Source organism: Mastigoproctus giganteus, chromosome 1 (assembly GCF_048544385.1).
Source record: "Mastigoproctus giganteus isolate SK-2022 chromosome 1, ASM4854438v1, whole genome shotgun sequence".
Classification (NCBI taxonomy): domain Eukaryota; kingdom Metazoa; phylum Arthropoda; class Arachnida; order Uropygi; family Thelyphonidae; genus Mastigoproctus; species Mastigoproctus giganteus.
The window spans coordinates 184,228,916-184,253,187 of NC_143575.1; the positions used below are offsets into that span (position 1 = coordinate 184,228,916).

At 36.3% G+C, this 24,272-nt stretch overlaps 1 protein-coding gene and 3 non-coding genes across 4 annotated transcripts in view; all 4 read left to right on the forward strand.

Annotated features, from left to right (window-relative positions):
• RpL13A (ribosomal protein L13A) overlaps positions 1 to 24,272 on the forward strand; it is a 97,567-nt gene that overhangs the window by 51,939 nt on the left and 21,356 nt on the right. Inside the window, exon 4 of the mRNA XM_090383391.1 lies at positions 24,015 to 24,262. Coding sequence (XP_090239517.1) covers positions 24,015 to 24,262 — 248 coding nt within the window. The remainder of the gene's footprint in view (positions 1 to 24,014; positions 24,263 to 24,272) is intronic.
• Positions 7,295 to 7,372, forward strand: LOC150091358 (small nucleolar RNA SNORD34). Its single transcript, XR_016547790.1, has one exon. It is a non-coding gene; the product is annotated as a small nucleolar RNA SNORD34 (small nucleolar RNA).
• LOC150091359 (small nucleolar RNA SNORD34) lies at positions 11,519 to 11,596 on the forward strand. Its single transcript, XR_016547791.1, has one exon. It is a non-coding gene; the product is annotated as a small nucleolar RNA SNORD34 (small nucleolar RNA).
• On the forward strand, positions 17,535 to 17,619 carry LOC150091360 (small nucleolar RNA SNORD34). Its single transcript, XR_016547793.1, has one exon. It is a non-coding gene; the product is annotated as a small nucleolar RNA SNORD34 (small nucleolar RNA).

Consider the following 24,272-nt stretch of genomic DNA (forward strand, 5'->3'; position numbering starts at 1 on the left):
AGCAACTCTTCATCCTTCCGAAAATGAGGCCTCCAGACCTGTATGCAGTATTTGAGGTGTGTCCTGACCATTGCCTTATACAAGGGGATAATCACCTTGACTCTGCTACCAAAATTCCTATATATCATTGACAAGACTCGATGACCTGCTCTGGCAGCCCGTCTGCAATGTTCAGAGAACTTCATATCTGCTGCATGATTACCCCCAGGTCTTTTTCATTCTCTTCCCTGAGTGTAGTACCACACAGTTGGTACATTTCTCTTGGATTACTGCTACCATATGCAGTACTTTGCATTTGTCAATGTTAAACTTCAGTTACCACTTCTCAACCCATCTGCCTAACTTTCTAGATCCTGTTGCAGTTACGTACTGTCATTAACACACCTGATATACCTTCATCGATATCATTGATAAATACACAAAACAATGGACCAAACCCTGGGGGATTCCACTAATAACATTAGTCAACGTAGACTAGTGTCCATTTATTATCACTCTGCCATCTCCCAATCAACCATCCCTTTATTCATTGCAGCAACTTGCCGTTAATGCCACACTGCTCCAGTTTGTACAGTAGTCTTCCATGTGCAACAGTATCAAAAGCTTTCTGGAAATCCAAGTATATGATGCAAAAATTATTTTTTGCATCCAGTTCCTTTGAGACCGCATTGTAGTATCCAATCAAATTGGTCAGACACAAGACCCTTTAACAAACCTGTGCTGTCCGATCTATTACTGCAGTCTTATCTAGGTGATCCTGCAACACTTCTTTAACAGTGACTCCATTATTTTCCCCCAGAACGCAAGTAAAACTAACAGGTCTATAATTAATTGTCAACCTTTGGAGATATATTTGCACATCTCCAGTCCATGGAGACATCCCCTGAATTTAAGGATGCCCTCACGATTATGGTGAAGTGTTTGCTTACTTCCCTCGCTGCCTCCTTGAATATAACTGTATAGAATCCATCCACCCAAGGTGACTTTTTTATGTTGAACTTCAGTTTCTCCTCCACTTTGCTTGCCATTATTACAAAATCATTTAACTTCTAGTTAGTTTAGTAAACTTCTCTCCTCCCCTTCCCTACAGAATTCCTCATTTGTAAATGTAGATGCAAAGTACTCATTCAGTTTGTCAGCTATCTGTGCAGGATCGTCAACAGTCGAACCACCAATTTCAAGTGGACCAATCTGATTCATCCTCTTCCTTCTATGGTTTACATAGGTAAAGAAGTCTGTTGTTTTTCTTTGCATCCCTTGCTAAGGATTTCTCGTAAACAGTCTTTGCTTGCATCTAACCTCCTTTGATTTGATTACAGACTAACTTATATCTACCATAGGCTTCTGTATCTCCTGATACTTTATATGCATCCCATGCATTTTTCTTTTCCACAAGCCTCATTAGTTCATCTGACATCCATTTAGGTCTAAATCTTGAACAGTATTTCTTAGTTTGTATGAAAAGCCTAGTAGCTTCCACAATTAATTCCTTGAAGCTTCCCATTTAGAATTCGCTGTTTTTAACATCTTCAGTTGATCCCACTGTATAGAATTTAAAAACTGTCTAAAATCACTGTAGTCACCTTTATGAAAGCAAAAACCCACCCCCTTTGCCCTTGATAGTAGTTACATCTTTAACTAAATCCCACATCAGTACACTGTGATCACTGTCACCTAGTGGTTCCTTATCTGCAAATTCTTCATGCATGAATAACACTGCTGTAATCAGATCAAGAGTTACCCTCTGGTTGCTTCTCAAACATGTTTTGTAGAAAACAATCCTTCAATAAATCCACCACAGAAGTCTTGCTAGCGTGTGAGTGACTGACACACAATTTCCAGTCGATATCTGGACAGTTAAAATCCCCCCATTACAAGACGATCTTATTTTCTGGCCTACTCTATTTCTCTGCACAGTTATTTATTGTACTTATCAGAATAACTATATGCCATATTCACAATGTGGCAGAACTGTTGCCTTATATAATGAATAAACACCACCTTATCCCTGCTGGCAAAAGTCCTGTATATAATGGAGCCCATGGGTATTTTGCAATGTTAACATGTTCACTTCTCTTTGTATGAGATTCCTTTCCGTGTGTCTCAGGGTGATTCAAAGTGGCGATTCTCTGCGGTGCTGGAACAAGCAGGCACTGCTTTTTAGTAAATGAATTTCATCTGTGAAGAATGATCACTCTGGGTAACACCAGTATCTGTTGTTTGTAACGATTTAATATCAGCAGATGCATTTAACTGAGATTCAGAATCTGTATCACTTGAATAGAATTCTATTTCACTATCAGATTATGTATTATAAAGAACTGATTCAATGTTATCAGCTTCAACAATACTGTTCTGTGGATCCATTACAACAACTGTTTAGGCTAAAATTTTATAGGAAAACCAAGAACATATGAAACTGAATCACATATTTAGCTAAAATTTTACTTCTCTTAGAGATGGAGAAGGAACAGAACGATGATGACAAAGTGCCTGCCAACACCATCCTAAGGCTGCCTCACAGACTAAAGAATTAAAGTTCAGCAAGCATAATCTTCAAAAAAGTTTAACCTTTTTTTCTTGTGGAAAATAATAAACTAAATAAAATAACTTCAACATAAGCAAAGAACATATGAAATTGTGAATGACGTATACAGCTTTTGTAGTACTCTTTGGACAGTGCAATTGATGCTAAGTGAAATCCCAGTTGTAATTCAGTAGCCCATAGTTTAATCAGTCAGTATGCCAATATTGCTCAGTTCATTTCGTGTGCAATTCCTTCTACAGCGCTCGTTTATCATCTGTGGTTTGTTTCACTTAAAGTTTGCATTTGCATTTTGATAGCAAATGTGTTAAGATAACTTTGACTGCAATTGAACAATTCATTTGAATAATAACATCCATCTAAATATAATATTAATACAATAAAACTGTGATTGAATAGACAATATGAGAGTGAGGCCTTGCTGTCATATCTGATTTTCTGTTAAGAAATGCATATGAAAAAGTGCCTTACTGTGAAAGAGAAACATTATGATAATGCATTTTACCGTGTGTGTGTGTGTGTGTTGTAGAATTTTGTGGTGTCACATAGTAAGTAGAAACTGAATGGAACTGTCTGGTAATCTAAAGAGCTCTCAAGTGTCCTCACTGGAGTTTCAGAGGACACTTGAGAGCTCAAGTGTCCTCACTGGAGTTTCAGATTACACCCTACTGATGTCAGACATGCTCTGCAGGCTGTTGGGCCGACCGGGTTAGCCAGGTGGGTAAAGTGCTTGCCTGGCAACCCAAAGGTCGTGGGTTCGAATACCACCTCGAGTTTGGATCAGAGTAAAATGCAAAAACTTTGGGAGGTGCATTATGGCTACAGAAGCCGATGCTCCAACAACTAACAAAAAGAAAAAGAGCAGGCTGTGAAGGTGAAGTGTAGGGAAATTCTGGTGCTTTCGCACATGACATATGAACTTAGTTTTGCTTACACTTTCTTCATAACAGGAACTGCAAATGTAACTAAAGTAACAGCATTTCAATATCAAATTACTTCTATGATCATTATTTTTTTTTTTTTTTAAATCAGATACTATAAATGAAAGAAAAGTCTGCCTCATCATTAGCTGCGAGTTAAATTTGTTTATTGCTAATGTGTTTTAACTAGTGGTAAATATCAGACTGAAGCCATTACATTACTTGGTCCTGCATATGGTATGGTATAGTATAGTACCGTATAGTGTTTCTTCTATAGTGGCACTGGGGGTTTTCCAACTCTGAATTGTAACTTTTTTGGTGTAATACAAACTGTAAAAGGAGAGATAATGTGTTAGGTTATGTTGTTCTTCTGGCCACTTAGCCTGTGGTCTTGAAGTGCCACTGACACCTAGTTTCCATCTTGGGCATGAGGAGGCAAGGGTGGTAAGTAGGAATTCGTAATAGCTCTGGTGGAACGAAGGAGAACCTTGGCATTGCCTGAGCTTACCAGGGAAAGCCCAAAAAAAAAAGTTTTCATTGGAAGTGAGTGCAGGGGTGAACTATGGAGTATAGGTGAAGGCAAACGTGGTGGTTGGTAGGGAGATTTCCACTAGAATTAGAAAAATAGGGAACAGAAGTGCACCCCAGTGGAGGGTGCCCACCTTCAGGGGAGGACTGAAAACAACTGTATAAAGTGTTTGTAGTGGTAGGGTCCACATTTTGGGTAGGGAGGGGAGAATTCCTCCTTGGGCTAAACCTTCATCTTTGACCTGTTTTTGCTCACATTCTTCACCTTTTCACCACTGCTCAACATGGTCACTTGTATATGGTGAGAACTCCCATTGTTGTTGCTAGGTTTCGAGATTTAGCATCACTGGGATCCATTGCGCATACTATGGTTCCGGGTTACATCATTGGAATCTGACTTGTGCAGCCATGTGCTGCAACCCGTGGAAACTCAGTAAGGGTGAGGGACCCAGCCTTAATATGCAACTTTGGCCTCTGCAGGTCCTGGACTGGCTTGATTTGAATCATTCAGCAGGTGGTTCTGCTAGGGTCAACTGCATTCCATTGTCTACTTTGGTCCTGGGACAGGATCAATACATTATTGGAAACATGAGTACGATGCTCTAAGCAAACTTTGCATCCCATTCATGTACATAATACCTGCTGGTTTATGAGTGGCTGTACCCTTGTAAGACTGTGTTGAGTGAGGTACTTAGGGCACCAGAAATTGTTACTCCTACAAGCGATTTAAATTCCTCTTTTTTTTTTTTTTCTTCTGCAGGCCCAACAAGGCCCCTACTTAAGTCAGATGACACTGATAACACCAATGTAGGGGCCTTGTTGGGCCTGCAGGAGAAAAAAAAGAGGAATTTAAATTGCTTGTAGGAGTAACAATATTTTCCATTCCATTGGAGAGCAGGCAATTGGAAAGATGTCAATCTTGTCTAGAAAGAATTATAAGGGTTGACAGGATATCCAAAAACTATGAAAAGGCTAGGATCATGCCTAACAAATTCTGAAAGCCCCATCCATAAGGGGAATACCCATCAGTGTAATCTCCATAAAACTGAACTTTCAATCTGGTGTCATCAGACTGGTATCTTCATGTCTCTGAATTCAAAGAACAGGATGTTGTAGCTGTCAAGCAAATATCAATGCGCACAGACAGGAATCTCGTTCCTTCTCTTTCTTATCCTTACATTCAACACCCCATGACCTCCAAGTTCCATCAAGGCAGACTATTTAAACTTCCCGGTAAGAATAAGTGACAAAAGTATGGTTACTCACAAACAGCTTGTTATGGCAACCCTGCTTGATGTGGTGCCAAAAACCATAAGAGTAAGGAATGTCCAGTTTCAAAGCCAATTTGTACACATTGCCAAGGAGAGCACCCTGCATACCCTTGAGCATGCCAGCAGTGGAAGGAAGAAGAAATTCTAAAACTGAAAGTTGAACTGAACATCTATTAAGAGGTCAGAAAACGCATCCAACATGTAAATAGCAGTAAGCAGTTCATATGCACAGAAAGTTTCTAAGAAGTCTGCTATCGGAATATAAACAGATGACCAGACCACTTTATTTTACCAAGTGTGCTGAAACCAGCTCAAAAGAGCCAATCAGCTTTCACACTTATGTCTGAAAAAATTAGGGGAGGAGGAAAAGCACTCAACTTCTCCCATTTCAATCACAAGAACAAATAGAGGAGGTGGTTACAGAAGATTCAGGCTTTAAATTTTTGTGAAGGAAGAAATGGTAACCAGAGTACATCCTTACTTCCCCACAAAAAGATAAATCTAAGGCTGAGATAAACAAGCCCTCAGAAGTTTTAAAGCTGACCAATGGATCCACTTAGCCCTAATAATGGCTAAATTTTTATAGTGAAGTTGTCCGGTGAAATACTGAAGAAATCATGGTCCTCTGAAAATATGAACCAGTTTGCTTTTGATTACAGGAGACCTTCCTGAAGAACAAAACCCTTTTGTAATACAGCTATTGTACATAAGGACAGAAGTGGGATGGATCTGCACACGGAGGAGTTTCTATCCTTGTGGACAACCAGACTCCAATTCAAACTATACCTCTTACCACCACCTTATGATTTGGTTTTTTAATCATCTATTTGCCATGTAGACCTTGATCTTATTTTACGCTTACATTCCCCTATCCTTTTCTTGGGGATTCTAGGTCTTTTGAATTCAGATTGCTTTTTTGGAGATTTCATTAGACACCACACTGTGTGAGGTAGTACTGAAATTAATGGAACGGGATGTCATAGAGCATATGCTCACTGACAATGACCTCTACCTTCTAAATGTGGGAACTAACACTTTCCTCATGTCACACACCTGTACACTTCATCTTATTCACCAAAGTATCTGGTCCTGAAACAAAAGAATGAAACAGGCTATTAGTTTTACATCAAAGGGTCTTTATTCTTGCAATGGCTCATTCACTATACAAAAGCTAAAAAAAATTTAACTCATACTAAGGCGAATTGCAACCCGTAATGAAATGATTAAGCATCTTTCATTAAAATCTATGGTCAACTGCCCTTTCTGTATAAGTTACAATTTTTCGTGAAGAAAAATTGGTGCCTAGTGTAAGCAGCCATTCTTGCTTTTGCTAAGTGAGGAAAGGATCTTAAGATTCCTACAAACTATCGACCTATCGCTCTGACTAGTTGTTTGTGCAGAATCCTGGAGGGAATAGCTAATGTTCATTTTATATTTTATTTAGAACCATATGATCATGTGCAGTGTGGCTTCTGGAAAACAGGTCCATTCTGGGCTGTTTAATAAGACTGGACACATCCATCTGGGATACTTTGCTAAATTGAGAACATCTAGTGTCTGATATGGGAAAAATGTGTATGGTACAACTTAGATTTGTTATTTTAAAAGTCACATGATACATGTTACTATTTTTCCATCATATTTATTTAGGGATTGTGTCCTTCACATATCCTTCTGCGGATGCATTTGAAATGCAGTAAAGTGAGGCCACTTGTTTTTAAAATTCACCCTTATTTATTGGCTGAATGTTTATACATATAGTACTTATGAATTCTTAGAGGAATTGAGCAGACATTGCTATTTAATTTTTTAGTTTGAAAATGGCATGTTAATTCCACAGTGGCACTGCATGTACTGGTAAAACTCATTTTTCAAAATTTTTAGGTTGCTGTACACGTCCTATATAGGATGTCCGGCTGCTGAGTTGTCTTTTTGTCAAGATAAGAAAAAACACGTTGAATTTCCCCGATGAAGTAAATTTTTAATCATTCAATCAAGAAATGTTGGTGAGTGGTTATGTTATGTGAAGTCATCACCTATGATGATTGTCATTCTTACCTACATTATTTGAAATAATATGAAAAGGGAAAAAGACATCTGAGGTGCTTTCAAATTTATACACCAATTTATCTCTCCTCCATTGTTACCTCAAATTTTTTTCCTCAGTGCATGGAATGAATATCACTTTGCATACTTACCTTATGCTGTTGTGTGGCTTGTTGCCATAAAAAAAATAATTAGTAATTATAATCTTTAACTATAATAATTGTTTCTTTACACATGAATTAGAAAAATAAACAATTTACTATAATTAGATTAAATAGATTTTACAAATATAAAACTTTGAGTGAACATTTGGAAAGCATTTCTGTTTGTACCTCCCTTATGGCTCCTTTGATGGTAGTAAGACAATGCAATCTCTTATCTGTGAGCGTTATGTGCATTTTCCCTGAAAAATAATTTCTTTGAGTTATGTGTTGTTGTTGTTCTTTAGTAGAGCTTTTGCTGCACAAGGTTCCTAACAGATATAACACATGATTTGTATTCTAGTAATGGAGATATAAACCTTAATGAGAATGGGACCCTTGGCAGGCTTCTAATTAACTATTACTTAAATTAAATTAAATTAACTTAGCTTAAATTAACTATTACTAAAAATGAATATGAATGCTTTGTTTACGGCATTTCATTTTCATTGCAGATAATTTTACTAAACATTGCTTACTAGTTTTAGTCCATATTCATTATTTTTGCTCTCTTAGAATTCTTTTAACATGGTTGCTGCTGGAATGCAAACTTGCATTCATTCAACTGCGGGAAATAGATGAGTGCTGTAAGGCTCATGAAATGAACAACTGAGCACTATTGGCACACTGAACCATGGGCAATTTGCATTATGGCTAGGATTTTGGTTCACAGTCTCAAATGTACTTATTCTTATATTGAAGTTATTTTATCTAGTTTAGTATTTTGCACAAGAGGAAAAGGTAAAAGCTTTTTTTTTTTTTTTTTTTTAATATTATGCTTGCTGAATTTTAATTTTTCAGTTTAGGTGATGCTGAAGAAAAGGAACAGGCATGGACACCACGTTGAAGCTGACTACATTGAATCAGCTCTTTACATCATTTGATACTGAAATAGAACTCTATTCAAGTGATGGATTCTGAATCTCATTCAAATGCAAGGCACACAGAAAGGGCCCCTCCCTTTTTAAATTTCTGCATTCAGCTTTGCCACAAAACAGCAAGAATTGTTTCATAAAAGTTACCATATAATCACAGTAAAATTTCAATCAATATTTCACAGAGAAAATCTGCATATATGAACAGTTTGATAAAAACTTTTGTACGTAGCCACTTAAATGAATATCAGTTCTTGTTTGCTGAGGGAAGGTGGTATATGTCAGCACAGGAAGTTTGCCATCTCTCAGTCAAAAGGCTGAATACTACTGATACTAAAACAAATATCAAATTAATGTCAAGTGTTATGTATTTTGTTTATTGAAGTACAATATATTCATGGATGCAGAAAGTTCCCATGGACTACTGATCAAAATTGCCAGTGCAGTTTGAGTAGTGTTGATTTGTATTGTTTTTTTTTTTTTTTAAGGAATGTATTATAGCTGTATTCCCACACTTTATGTACCAGTGCAACAGGCTGAATCCTGTATATTAACCTTCTATGGTACTTTTTTTCTTTTTTTTTTTTTTTGTTTAATTATTATTCTTTCAACAATGTCTCTGTAAATTTTATTACATTTAAGTGATTCATGTTAGTGGAACTGCATCAGACAGTTCAAATGAATTTGTAAATATTCCTTACTAGCATTCAAGAGATGCTAGTAAGGAATTTGAAAAATCACTTCAACCAAAGGATGCAAAGCAAAACATGTGGACAAGTTTACAAACTCTGCTATTGGCTTAGAGAAAGGACCACTTGGTCTGGTCAGAGACAATTTTAAGCCCAATGTAAAGTGAAATAAGTAGGTGCTAATTAATGTGATCACTGTTTAATTGAAACTGTGCTTAGCGCTTTATAGAATCAAATTTCAAAAACCAGTTCAAATCATTAAAATGCACTACACTTTCATCTTTATGCTTTCAGTTATAAGAATCAATTTTGAAAGGTCACTACCCTAAACAAAAAAAATAATAATAAATAAATTGCATTTTCCAGTTAATTGGGCTTTTTCTGTTAGTGCAATCTATTATAAACAGGTAGTAAACTTGATCTTATTTTACTACCTTAAAACAAAAATTTGCATTTTCTAGTTTATTGGGGGTTTTTTTTATGAAAACTCCAAACATGACAGATATTAGAACCTATAGTACTTAGTGCCGTGCTTCTGTTGGAGGTTGAGAAGACGAGAGAAGATATTTGTTGACATTAGACTTGAACTTCTGTAGACTGATATATTCAGGAAATAGGTATGAAGGAAGATTGTTCCAGAAAACGGCAGTTGAATGAATAAACGAAGAAGATGAAAAATTGGTTCTGTGAGTTTGAAGTTGAACAGTAAGTGGATGTTGGCACATGTTTGGACTGTTTTCAAATAGAGCGTGAATTATAGAAGCCAATTCAGAAGAACAGTGTCCATGGAAGTATCTGTAGAAAAGGCATGCAACAAAAAACAGTACATCTGAGACAGCGAGTGAAGAGACTCTGTTAGACATGAGTCATTAATTAACCTAACTACCCTTTTCTGAATGGAATATAGAAGCATGAAGTTTTGGGGACATCGCCCCAGATGTTGGGAACAATATTCCATGGTAGGGCGAATTTGTGATTTGTACAGACGCCAAGAGCGAAAGAGAAAACCAAGTTTTTTAGATGCAGAGGAAGCAATATTTGTAATGTACTTGTTCCAAGAGAGATTAGAAGTCAGGGTAATCCCCAAAAGAGATATTTCAACTTGCCTAGAAATCGGAGTGACACGAAATATAAGCATAGAAGCAGAAGGAATCCTTCTTGCGAGATATCGGACAAGACAGTTTTAGAAGGATTGAAATCAACTAAGTTGTCTGCCCCACTGGAGAATTACCTGGAGATCTGCATTTAAGGAATTGGTTGTGGATATTTGAGAAGCTGATTGAGCAGGGCAAGGTTTCTCAAAATGGAAAGTGGAATTCAATGTGCTATCATCAGCAAAACTATGGATAGGATTTCCAGTCAATGGAAGAAGGTCATTAATATACAGGAGGAAAAGAGTGGGGTAAAGAACTGAACTTTGGGTGACACCAGCATTAGTGGAGAAGTTAGAAGACAGAGGGCCATATACCATCACCCTCAGTGAGTGATCAGAGAGAAAACTGGATAATCAATTACAAAAAACAGTTGGCAAACCATAAGAGGAAGCTTGTTTAGAAAATCTTTATGCCAAACACAATCGAAAGCCTGTTAGTGCAAGCTATTATAAACATGTAGTAAACTTGATCTTATTTTATTTGCGATAATACCAATAGCTGGAATTCTGTGGGTTTTTACATTTGTATGGTGAAATGTGTTTCCTCTTCATCAAAGTCTTCAATCATATAAAAAACAATTTTCGGAATCTGTTCATTCCTATTTTTGAATTGTCTGATGCAGTTCCACTAACATGAATCACTTAAAGATAAAATGAAATTTACAGAGACATTGTTGAAAGAATAATGATAGTTAAACAAAAAAAAAACAAAAAAACAAACAGTACTATAGAAAGTTAATATACAGGATTCAGCCTGTTGCACTGGTACATAAAGTGTGGGAGTACAGCTATAATACATTCCTTAAAAAACAATACAAATCAACACTACTCAAACTGCACAGGCAATTTTGATCAGTAGTCCATGGGGACTTTCTGCATCCATGAGTATACTCAACTTCAATAAACAAAATATATAATGCTTGACATTACTTTCATATTTGTTTTAGTATCAGTGGTATTCAGCCTGAGAGACGACAAACTTCCTGTGCTTGACATATACCACCTTCCCTCAGCAAACAAGAACTGATGTTTAAGTGGCTACGTACAAAAGTTTATATCAAACTGTTCATATGCAGATTTTCTCTGTGAAATACTGATTGAAATTTTTCTGTGATTATGGTAACTTTTATGAAACAATTCTTAGGTTGCTGTACACATCCTATTTAGCATGTCTGGCTGCCGAGTTGTCTTTTTGTCAAGATAAGAAAAACATGTTGAATTTCCCCGATAGAGTAAATTTGTAATCATTCAATCAAGAAATGTTGGGGAATGTTTATGTTACATGTGAAGTCATCACCAGTGATGATTGTCATTCTTACCTACATTATTTGAAATAATATGAAATGGGAAAAAGACATCTGAGGTGCTTTCAATTTTATACACCAATTTATCTTGCCTCCATTGTTCCCTAAAATTTTTTTCCCTCAGCGCATGGAATGAATATCACTTTGCATGCTTACTTTATGCTGTTGTGTGGCTTGTTGCCATAAAAAAAATAAGTGATTATAATCTTTAACTATAATAATTGTTTCTTTACATGTGAATTGGAAAAATAAACAATTTACTATAATTAGATTAAATAGATTTTACAAATATAAAATTTAACATTGAGTGAACATTTTTGGAAAGCATTTCTGTTTGTACCTCCCTTATAGCTCCTTTAATGGTAGTAAGACAAAGCAATCTCTTATCTATGTGTGTTAGGTGCATTTTCCTTGAAAAATAATATTTTTGAGTTGTGGTGTCATTCTTTAGTAGAGCTTTTGCTGCACATGGTTCCTAACAGATATGTCATGATTTGTATTCTAGTAATGTAGATATAAACCCTTCATGAGAATGGGACCCTTGGCAGGCTTCTAACTGGGTGTAGTGTGGGCTTAAATTAACTATTACTAAAAATGAATATGAATGCTTTGTTTACAGCATTTCATTTTTATTGCAGATAATTTTACAAACATTACTTACTAGTTTTAGTCCATATTCATTATTTTTGCTCTCAGAATTCTTTTAACACTGTTGCTGCTGGAACGCAAACCTGCATTCATTCAACTGCAGTAAATGAGTGCTGTAAGGCTTGTGAAATAAACAACCGAGCACTATTGGCACACTGACTGAACCATGGGCAATTTGCATTATGGCTAGGATTTTGGGTCAGTCTCAAATGTACTTATACTTATGTTGAAGTTATTTTATCTAGTTTAGTATTTTGCACAAGAGGAAAAGGTAAAAATTTTTTTGAATATTATGCTTGCTGAATTTTAATTTTTCGGTTTAGGTGATGCGGAAGAAAAGGAACAGGCATGGACACCACGTTGAAGCTGACTATATTGAATCAGCTCTTTATAATACATCATCTGATACTGAAATAGAACTCTATTCAAGTGATGGATTCTGAATCTTATTCAAATGCAAGGCACACAAAGGGCCCCTCCCTTTTTAAATTTCTGCATTCAGCTTTGCCACAAAACAGCAAGAATTGTTTCATAAAAGTTACCATAATCACAGTAAAATTTTTCAATCAATATTTCACAGAGAAAATCTGCATATATGAACAGTTTGATAAAAACTTTTGTACGTAGTCACTTAAATGAACATCAGTTCTTGTTTGCTGAGGGAAGGTGGTATATGCCAGCACAGGAAGTTTGTCATCTCTCAGTCAAAAGGCTGAATACTACTGATACTAAAACAAATATCAAATTAATGTCAAGCATTATGTATTTTGTTTATTGAAGTACAATATATTCATGGATGCAGAAAGTTCCCATGGACTACTGATAAAAATTGCCAGTGCAGTTTGAGTAGTGTTGATTTGTATTGTTTTTTTTTTTAAGGAATGTATTATAGCTGTATTCCCACACTTTATGTACCAGTGCAACAGGCTGAATCCTGTATATTAACCTTCTATGGTACTGTTTTTTTGTTGTTTTTTTTTCGCGATAATACCAACAGCTGTAATTCTGTGGGTTTTTACATTTGTATGGTGAAATGTTTCCTCTTCATCGAAGTCTTCAATCATATAAAAAACAATTTTCAGAATCTTCTCGTCTGTTCATTCCTATTTTTGAACTGTCTGATGCAATTCCGCTAACATGAATCACTTAAAGTAATAAAATTTACAGAGACATTGTTGAAAGAATAATAATAATAGTTAAACAACAACAAAAAAAAAACAAAAAACAGTACCATAGAAAGTTAATATACAGGATTCAGGAAATCAACTAAGTTGTCTTTGCCCCACTGAAGAATTACCTGGAGATCGGCATTTAAGGAATTCATAGCAGATATTTGAGAAGTTGACACTGATTGAGCAGGGCAAGGTTTCTCAAAATGCAATGTGCTATCATCAGCAAAACTGGATAGGATTTCCAGTCAATGGAAGAAGGTCATTAATATACAAGAGGAAAAGAGTGTGGGAAAGAACTGAACCTTGGGTGACACCAGCATTAGTGGAGAAGTTAGAGGACAGAGGGGCCATCTACCATCACCCTCAGTGAGTGATCAGAGAGAAAACTGGATAATCAATTACAAAAAACAGTTGGCAAACCATAAGATGGAAGCCTGTTTAGAAAACCTTTATGCCAAACATGATGAAAGCCTGTTAGTGCAATCTATTATAAACATGTAGTAAACTTGATCTTATTTTATTTGCGATAATACCAATAGCTGGAATTCTATAGGTTTTTACATTTGTATGGTGAAATGTGTTTCCTCTTCATCAAAGTCTTCAATCATAAAAAAAACAAACAATTTTCGGAATCTTCTCATCTGTTCATTCCTATTTTTTAAGCTTCATAAACCTGTTACTGTGTATCTCACTTGTGCAATTTGTGCATGCGAAAATTGATTGCTTATCTTGCTGTTTTAAATTTTATAACCAAAAAAAATCAGTGAACAGAAATATAAATTAGTATTTGTATTACAGTATTAATTAAACTATGTACATAAGCGTAAATTTGTTTTTATTTTGCTTACCTGTGAAAAATATTCTTCCGGTTTTCAAGTATCATTTAATATTGGTAAGGTAATAAGTGTAAATTTCCTTAATATATCTTTACTTTTATAGCCTGTGGATAATATTCCTTCTATTTTTGATTATTAGAATCGTTGTTTAATAGAATTAAAATTCAATTTGCAAACCTGATCGCAGTGACCAGCACTTACTACATATCGTATAGTGAATGGTATTTTGTTATGGAGAGTCCATTGTAAAGTGATTTGATCGTACAGTGAACTAGTTGTAAAGTGAGGATCCACTGTACTTGGTAAAATGGGGTCTGGTGAATTTTCTTTATTGACTCCTTACATAATCCAAATGATTTATTGTAGAGGAATTTTCTGTTGTTGAAATATCTGGTCATTTTGTTAAATGTATTGTCTGTATATTATCACCTGTGATGACTGTCATGCTTACCTACATTATTTGAAATAATATGAAAAAAAAAAAAAAAAAAAAAACCCCAAAAAACTGACAACTGAGGTGTACTAAATTTATATATTTACTGTCTTCTAAACTTGCTTGCAGGTTAATTTATTGAAAAGGCCTCTGGAGTCAGGAACTCTGTAATTCATCTGTAATGCTACTAAATAACACTGACTCGAATCTGTAAAACGGAGGTGCCTCCGTAGCCAGGTGGGAAGGAGCAGCAGTGCGTTGCACATGCTTCTTGATTAGACCGGGGTTTGAGCCCGTCACCACCAAATACGCAGAAAGGTCAGGGAATGACCACTGCATTTCCAGGAGCAATATGGCCTTAGTTGCTAATGCTTCTAAAAACCAAAATAACTAACTGTAAAACGTCTTTATTATGATAAAATAAAATACACGCGTACTGATTGTATAACTGTTAAAATATTAAAACAGACAACGTTTATAAAATAAATGTTGTATAACAAGAATAAAATTAAAAGCGATAAAAGTTTAAAACCACCAGTACAGGAGTTTTTGGCAGCAGCGGCCGCCTTCATCAGCTGTAGTCCTTGCAGGATGACCGACAATCTATATGCACCACACATCTCAGCAGGTCTGCGACATGAACTATGGAGTCTGCACATGGTTCACTTCTCATGCATTGGAACCGGAAAATGGACGGGCCACTCTTAACCGTTCGTCTCTTCGTAGGATAAGGGCTTCAAAGAGTGGATCAATGCAATGGTCGCTATCCCTATTAAGATTGTAGTGCTCGGACAAACATTCTTAAACTCTCCAGCCATTTCCGGTTCCAAAAGCTATGTGCCTTTTATCCACGAACACGGCTTCTTTAGCAGAAATGCCATGCCCAGTTTACCAGGCATGTTCTGCTACAGCTGAACCTCTGTAATTTGCAGTCTTAAGGGCTCTATTGTGTCCCCCCAGGCGATCCCGCAGCCTGTGTTTCTCCCACATAACTAAATGTACCAGCAGGTTTGCAGATTGGCCATGGGTTCACCTATTAGTGCAATTACAGCCAACTTGGCAATGGAAGAATTTGAAGATAGGATGTTTGGGTGCTCTAGTCCTCCCCCATTATGTGCATGGAAGAGATATGTTGATGACACGTTCACGGTGATACAAAGAGGACACGAAATAGAAATACTCGAGCGGTTGAATAGCGGTTCGCCTTATATTCGGAGGTTGAGCAGGGGGGGGGAGACCCTTCTGTTCCTAGACGTGTGTATACAGAGAAAGCCAACACTTGAAAACTAAGGTTTACAGAAAACCTGTGTGTTGGGGCCAATACACACACTTCAAAACAGCTTAGGCTAGTTTCCACAAAAGTGGTGGCCTTATTGGAAAGGGTGGGGTCCCACTGCTTCTCGTCTGAAGAGAGATGCGAGGGATTAAACGTGTTACAGCAGACCTAGTAATGTGTGGTCACCCTCAGAGCATTATTGAGAGGTGCTTAAAAGGTATGAACAACAGTCACAGGGATGCTTTTACACCTGTATCCACTGCATACATCCCCTACTATCTGGGCATTTCGGAACCCATTTCCCGTATCTTGTGTTCGTGTAAGATATGCTGTGTGCAGCTGGAAGCTCGGGGGCTGCACACAGTGTCCGCAACTAAAGATCCTATTGTGGGTAATGACATTAGTGGGGTCATATATGAAATCGAGTGTCCTGATTGTGGGGGAAACAATACGCAGGCTGGGGGAACACAATAGAGCCCTTAAGACTGCAAATTACAGAGGTTCAGCTGTAGCGGAACATGCCTGGAAAATTGGGCATGGCATTACAGCTAAAGAAGCCATGATCGTGGATAAGGCACATAGCTTTTGGAACCAGAAATGGCTGGAGAGTTTAAGAATGTTCGTCCGAGCACTACAATCTTAATAGGGATAAGGGCTGTTGCATTCATTCACTCCTTGAAGCCCTTTCCTACAAAGAGACGAACGGTTTAGAGTAGCCCATCCATTTTCCGGTTCCAATGCATGAGAAGTGAACCATGTGCAGACTCCATAGTTCATGTCGCAGACCTGCTGAGATGTGTGATACATATAGATTGTCGGTCATCCTGCAACCACGATAGCTGATGAAGGCGGCCGCTGCTGCCGAAAGCTCCCGTACTGGTGCTTTTAAACAAACTTTTATCGCTTTTAATTTTATATATTTTATTGAATTTTATTCTTGTTATACAACATTTATTTTATAAATGTTGTTTTAACATTTTAACATATAGTTATACAATGAGTACACATGTATTTTGTCATAATAACGACTCGAATCTGTTTTACAGATTCGAGTCGTGTTATCTAATAGCATTACAGATGAATGAAAGACATTAATTTGTCTTCTTGTGTTTGGATGTTGAGAAACATCATTTATGAAATTGTTAAATTAGATTTATCACCCATTCCATTTATCTACTCACTTCTGCAATTGAATCTGTTACTGGAATATGGATACCCCAAAACAGTTCACAACTGTTTTCACTAAAAAGTTATCATGTTATGAGTGTAAATGTAACGTATCTAAGAGTGGGCATGGAATTGTTCAATTATGTTGTAAAATGAATGTGGTATAGTTCCCATGAAGTTGAGGTATTTAAGAAAAAGACAATGCACATAATGACAACATTCCGTTTATCCACTCACTTCTGCAACAGAATTTGTTACTGGAAATACCGACAACTCGAGTTTGCTACTGGTTTCATTGTAAAAAAAAAAAAAAGTTACTAACATATTAGGAAGTATAATTAGCATGGTACTGAACAAGTTTCCTGTTTAAGAAATGTGCTGTGTATCCCATCCCCTTATCCTAATCAGGGTAAAAAACTGGAGAAACTTATCTTGGAGAATGGTCATTTTGTTAAATGTATAGTCTATATTATCGCCTATGATGATTGTCATACTTACCTACATTATTTGAAATAATGAAAAAAAAAAAAAAAAAAACCTGACATCTGAGGTGTATCAAATTTATACACTAATTAGCCATTCTACTTTATTCGGTCACCTTTTTTCTAAAATATGTGAAAACCATAATTTTATTATGGTGTAGAACAGATTAATTGCTGTTTCCAATTTTGTTTGTCAAAGGTAGCCACTGTTTCTTGAACACAGTTAACATTTAAATTTTTATCACATTTAAACAACTTAAAAAAAAAAAAAAAAATCTGCCTTTACTAAAATGGATGCTTAAAAATCAAATTTATACACTAATTAGCCATTCTACTTTATTCGGTCACCTTTTTTCTAAAATATGTGAAAACCATAATTTTATTATGGTGTAGAACAGATTAATTGCCGTTTCCAATTTTGTTTGTCAAAGGTAGCCACTGTTTCTTGAACACAGTTAACATTTAAATTTTTATCACATTTAAACAACTTAAAAAAAAAAAAAAAAAAATCTGCCTTTACTAAAATGGATGCTTAAAAAATGATAATTTAAAATTAATACCTAACACATTTCATTTTTGGCAGATTATGAACAGGACCAGTGGTGGATGTATTCATACTCTGGACAGCACATAAACTTGAGCAATGTAATATAGTGAAACATCAGTCCAAAAATGTCAACAGAATTAAGGCATACTTAACTGAATTTTTCAACCCTATCAATGTCATTTTTATAAAGAGTGTGCTTCGGTTTCATGCCACTTATTTTGTGGAATTCTGAAGTTTTATAAAAATAAAAAATTTGCTTTTCAATATTAATTTCTTCTTTATTTGACTTGTTTGATCCAATATTACAACGAAAAACCATATGAATTTTAAAAAAATGGCAAAAAACAAATTTTTCAACTAATAGGTGTTAGCTTTTCCAATTTAAGCTATTTTCTTACTGCCAGTTATTATGAGGTGTAGTAAGTTAGGCCTAATCATTAAGATGCATGCATTAATTATATTGATAGGGAATTAGTAGTAGTAGTAGTAGTAGTGGCACTTGATGCAAGAAAGCAGTGTAGGAGCTTATGCAGCATCAGCCAAAAAAAAAAAAAAAAAAAATCACACCATACCCTCCAATTGCCTGTCCAGTTCCTCCTTAAATTTATTTAACCTATCAACTTCCACAACGACAGATGGAAGTTTGTTCCAGCAATTAACAACCCGCTGGCTAAAGGCAAATTTCCGCACATCTATTCTACATCTATCCTTTCTTAATTTGAACTTATGTCCCCGTAGGTTCGTATTCTGAACAAGTGGGAGGATCCCATCAGAATTCAGCGTGCTCAACCCATTCAAGGCCTTATAGACCTCAATCAGATCACCGCGCAGGTGCCTAGTCTCCAGCCACTGCAATTTGCAGAACTTAAGCCTCTCTTGGTAAGAGGATCCCTTCATTCCCCTCACCAATCGTGTTGCTCTTCTCTGTACACGCTCAAGCAAATCTACATCCTTCCTAAAATGAGGCCTCCAGACCTGTACGCAGTACTCAAGACGTGGCCTGACCATTGCCTTATACAGAGGGACAATCACCTCCTTTTCCCTGCTAGCAAAATTCCTATATATCATTGACAAAACCCCATGACCTGCCCTAGCAGCCTGTCTACATTGCTCAGAAAACTTCATATCTGACTGCACAATTACTCCCAGGTCTTTTTCATTTTCTACCACCTTAAGTGTAGTACCACACAGTTGGTACGTTTCTCTGGGGTTACTTCTACCCATATGCAGTACTTTGCATTTGTCAAGGTTAAACTTCAGTTGCCACTTCTTAGCCCATCTGCCCAAATTATCTAGATCCTGTTGCAGTAGCACACTGCCATTACTGTCATTAACAACCCTGCCAACCTTCGTGTCATCTGCAAACTTCGACATTAAGCCTGATATACCTTCATCAATATCATTGATAAATATACAAAACAACAGTGGCCCCAACACCGAACCCTGTGGGACTCCACTAATAACATTAGTCCACGAAGAGCAGCACCCATTGATTACCACCCTCTGTCTTCTCCCACTTAACCATCCTTTTATCCATTGCAGCAACTTACCCTTAATACCATTCTGCTCCAATTTGTACAGTAGTCTTCCATGCGCAACAGTGTCAAAAGCTTTCCTGAAATCCAAGTATATGATATCAAAATTATTTTTTGCATCCAGTTCCTTTGTGACCACATCATAATAACCAATCAAATTTGTCAGACAAGACTTTCCCTTAACAAACCCATGCTGTGTCTGAATTATTGCTGCAGTCTTGTCTAGATGATCCTGCAATGCATCTTTAACCAGTGACTCCATTATTTTACCCGGAACAGAAGTTAAACTAACTGGTCTGTAATTATTCGTGTCACCCTTCGAACCTCCTTTGTGAATTGGGGATACATTTGCACATCTCCAGTCCGTGGGAACCTCTCCTGAGTCCAAGGATGCTCTCATAATTATGGCTAAGGGTTTGCTTAGTTGCTTTGCCGCCTCTGTGGATGCACCATCACTGGATCATATGGCTCACTTGCAGTGCTTATATTCCATCTAACTCGACACTCCTGCTGAAAGTAGATCTGCATTATGATGGGAATTGTGGCTAGCTGATATGAAAAGAACAGCACCCAAGTCATATGTGAAAAACAATTGTTTTGAAGAAATCTTGGTTGATTAAATCACCTATATTTTATATTGAACTGAAATTGTTATAAGATCCTGATTGGGCAGTTAGTCTTCCTCAAACAGTAAAAGTTTACTTAAAAATGGCATTAAAATTTTAATTAAAAATGACATTTTGTCATTTTTAATTAAACTGAACATTTTAAATAGAGCAGTAATGCAAAATTCTTGATAGCTATACAGTTTCTGAATGGGCGGGGAGACACTTGGATAAATAGTGCAATGCCGATGTTTGATTCAGTTGCCAGATACTAATTTCTTGAAAGTTTGAAATTAAATAAATAAATTTTCTGTTTATACTCCGGGACGACCAATCGGTCAGAGGAGTTTACAAGGTACACAGAATACAAGAAACAGCACCATATTCAGCAGTCACGGGCTTGAAACCCGGTCACTCAAGGCACGTGTACTTATGCACCCAACCACTAGACTACGATAAGATAAACTTTAGTTCCCTATTGAATGAATCGAAACTGCAGTATGAGGAATGCATATAGCAGTATACTTCTACTTGGATTGACAATGAATGAACTGCAATATGAGAAATGCCATATAATAGTATACTTCTACTTGGAGTACTGCTTTTTATTTTAATTACATGTGATACCAAGGCAACTTACAGTTATGACTGCTTCCACAGTATGAGATCGGTGCATCTAGTGGCAAGTTTAGTTTGCTCAGTGCTATGCACAAACTGTCTGTATTTCACATGTACAATCATTGGAAATATTTAATTGTTGCTTTTTTTTTATTGTGATATTTAAGGTAAAATGAAATTCATGTCGTAATACAAAATTGATTAATGTTATGGCTTTTACATAGTCAAATTTCTGGAGAGGCAACATAAATCATTGCTACAGTCAGTAAATGCAGCACAAATTGTTGTCAAATTGTGTTTCAACCTGCTTCTGCATACAAGTTTATTAATAATTTGTTGCATGTTTCATTGATGTGTATGTTTGTGCATTTATTTTATGATATTCTGAATGAAAATGTTAAATTATATTCACTTATGCCTTCTAATTTGCTATTATAAAGTAAAATAGCAAATTAGCTTTCTCTAGCAGTATAGTCATGTTCATAAGTAATGCATGATTTTTTTTTTTTTTTGGCATTAGCATTAGTAGTGGCATATGATAAAAGGATGCAAGCTTATACAGCATCAGCCAAAAACAAACACACACTTCCTATTTTGCTTATCCAATCCCTCCTTGAATTTATTTAAGCTATCAACTTCCACAATGACAGGTGGTTGTTTGTTCCAGCAATCAATCTCTCACTGGCTAAAGGCAAATTTCCACACATCAATTCTGCAATCGTCTTTCCTCAATTTGAATTTATCCCCCCAAAGTGCATAATCTGACAAGAGGAAGAATCCCATCAGCATTGAGCTTGCTTAAACCTTTCAAAACCTTAAACACCTCATTCACATCACCTCGCATGTGCCTAGTTTTCAGACACTGCAATTTGAAAAACTGAAGCCTTTCTTGATAAGAGCACCCTTCGTTCCCCTCACCAATCTAGTTGCCCCTTTTTGTAATTGTTCCAGATCTACATCCTTCCTAAAAAGAGAGCTCCAGACCTGTATGCAGTACTCAAAGTGTGACCTGACCATTGGCTTATACAAAGGGATAATCACCTTATCCTTGCTAGCAAAATTCCTGTGTATAATTGACAAAACCACATTGGCTGCCCTGGCAGCTTGTCTGCACCACTCAGAGAACTTCATATCTGGGAGTAATTATGACTGCTCAGTTACCCCCAGGTCTTTTTCAGTCTCCACTACCCAGAGTAGTACCACACAGTTGATACTTTGCTCTGGGGTTACTGCTACCCATATGCAGTGCTTTTCATTTCTTAGTGTTAAACTTTAGTTGCCACTTCTTAGCCAATTCTTTTCACATTGCAAATCTGTGGAAAAAAATTGGTCACTGGTTATCAAAATGTAAACCATATTGTAAAACTTAGCTTACTGATTCGATTGTTAAAGTTTGGCATTGTTGTATTTCTATTAGTGTTGAGAAGCATGCTGGGGCTCACATCTGGTGAGTATGGGCTTGGCACACCCACGGTCCTGAGCTGGATATCACCATTCTTCTCTTTCTTGGTGATTCCCTTCTACTTTTGACTCTCTCTCAGAGTAACTCGGGATTTTTTTTTCCTTGTGCAGCATAAGCCTCGGGCTTCCTTGCACCATATGGTTATTAATAATAATAAGTCATTGTAGAATGCTCATCAAAAAGTACTGTCCAAATGTTAATAACATGTAATACAAAATTAATCATTAACTATGTGGCAAAATGTACGAAATTTAATTCAGTGTTAATTTTTAATACATGCTTATTTTTTAATATTTTGAAGACTTATTAAATACCATTACATGTGATAATCTTATGATTTTTACTAATTCCATTTATGGACCTACAAAATTAAGTAATTGTCATTAATTTTAATATAACATAGTGTATTGAAATTTTTATAAGTACTCTCTAGTTATACATTCTGTATTTACTCAAAAAATATAACAATGAATCTTTTTTTTACTGGAAAACATTATTAGGAACGAGTTAGTGCAAAGCATCGTTTTAGTTTGTAGTAAATTACTGAAGTGAAATGGCATTTTTTGTTACATTTCATATTGTGAATGCCATCACAACGAGGTGCCGGTTATTGCATGTTCATAAGAAATGCATGTAACTCAAATAAGCAGTGCTTCTCCAGTAGAGAAAACTAATGTTACTTATTCTTTACATATACCAGATGTTGTGTAATAGTAAAGTACTAAAATGTGGTTTAGGGTGGAAAGCTTCAGACTACTGGAAATTTACCAGACTAAGAAGTTAGTTCAAAGCATCGTTTTGGATTGTAGTAAGTCACCGAAGTAGGTGAATTGGCATCAATTTTTGTTTTTCCTCATATTGTGAAACCCTTTGCAGTGAGTTGCTTGTTATTGCAGCTACAAAATTAAGTGTGGATTGGGTAGTTTTCTACAGTTTTCAGTGCTTCCCCAGTAGTTTTCTCTATTGGGGAAGCATTGAAATTATTTGAGGTAATACAATAGCAGGCAACTTGTTCACCTTTTTTTTTTTTTTTTTTTTTTTTGCTGATGTATTTTTTTGCTTTCTTACATCATATGCTAATGCTTAATGAAACAATGAGGTGTAACATAAAATGATGCCATTTCACCTGCTTCGGTGATTTACACTAACTTGTACTAACTTTGCACTAACTTGTTTGTCTGCTATTTTTTCCATAGTCTGAGGCTTTCAGCCCTAACCCTCCCCCACACACACACCATCTGGCATTTCATATTGTGGAGTTAAACTTCATAACGTGGTTGCCATTCATTGTATCATTCGGGTAACCACCGATCAGAGGCCAACAAACTTTGAAATGGTGCCGTCTGGGTGGGGAAGAGTTCTTATTTGAGGTGGTGCAAATAACGGGCAACTTGTGAAGGCATCCACAATATAATATGTAACAAAAAATGATGCTTAGAAAAACTTGTTCGTCTAGTAGTAAATTTCCTGTAGCCTGGGCTTTAAGCCCTAAACCTTTTTTTTGGTTGATTCATTACTTATGAACTTTGCTGTATATTATGGGTGAGTAAGTGGTGTATGTTTTATTTTTACAGATGCTCACTTTAATCTAAAAGTACTTAAATTGCAAGTTGTTAAAATTGAATGATACTGAATATTTTTAGCGTGCTGTTAATCGTCATTAGCATTAAATTTAAGTACATTCTATGATTGTTTCTTTCAGTAAAATACCTGTCTTTCTTGCGAAAAAGATGCAATGTGAATCCAGCAAGAGGCCCATACCATTTCAGAGCTCCAAGTAAAATATTTTGGAGGACAGTACGTGGTATGCTACCACATAAAACAAAACGTGGTGATGTGGCTTTAGAAAGGTTAAAAGCATTTGAAGGTGTACCTCCTCCATATGATAAAAAGAAGCGAATGGTGGTTCCCTCTGCACTGAGAGTCCTTCGTCTCCATCCCAGGAGAAAGGTAACCTAAA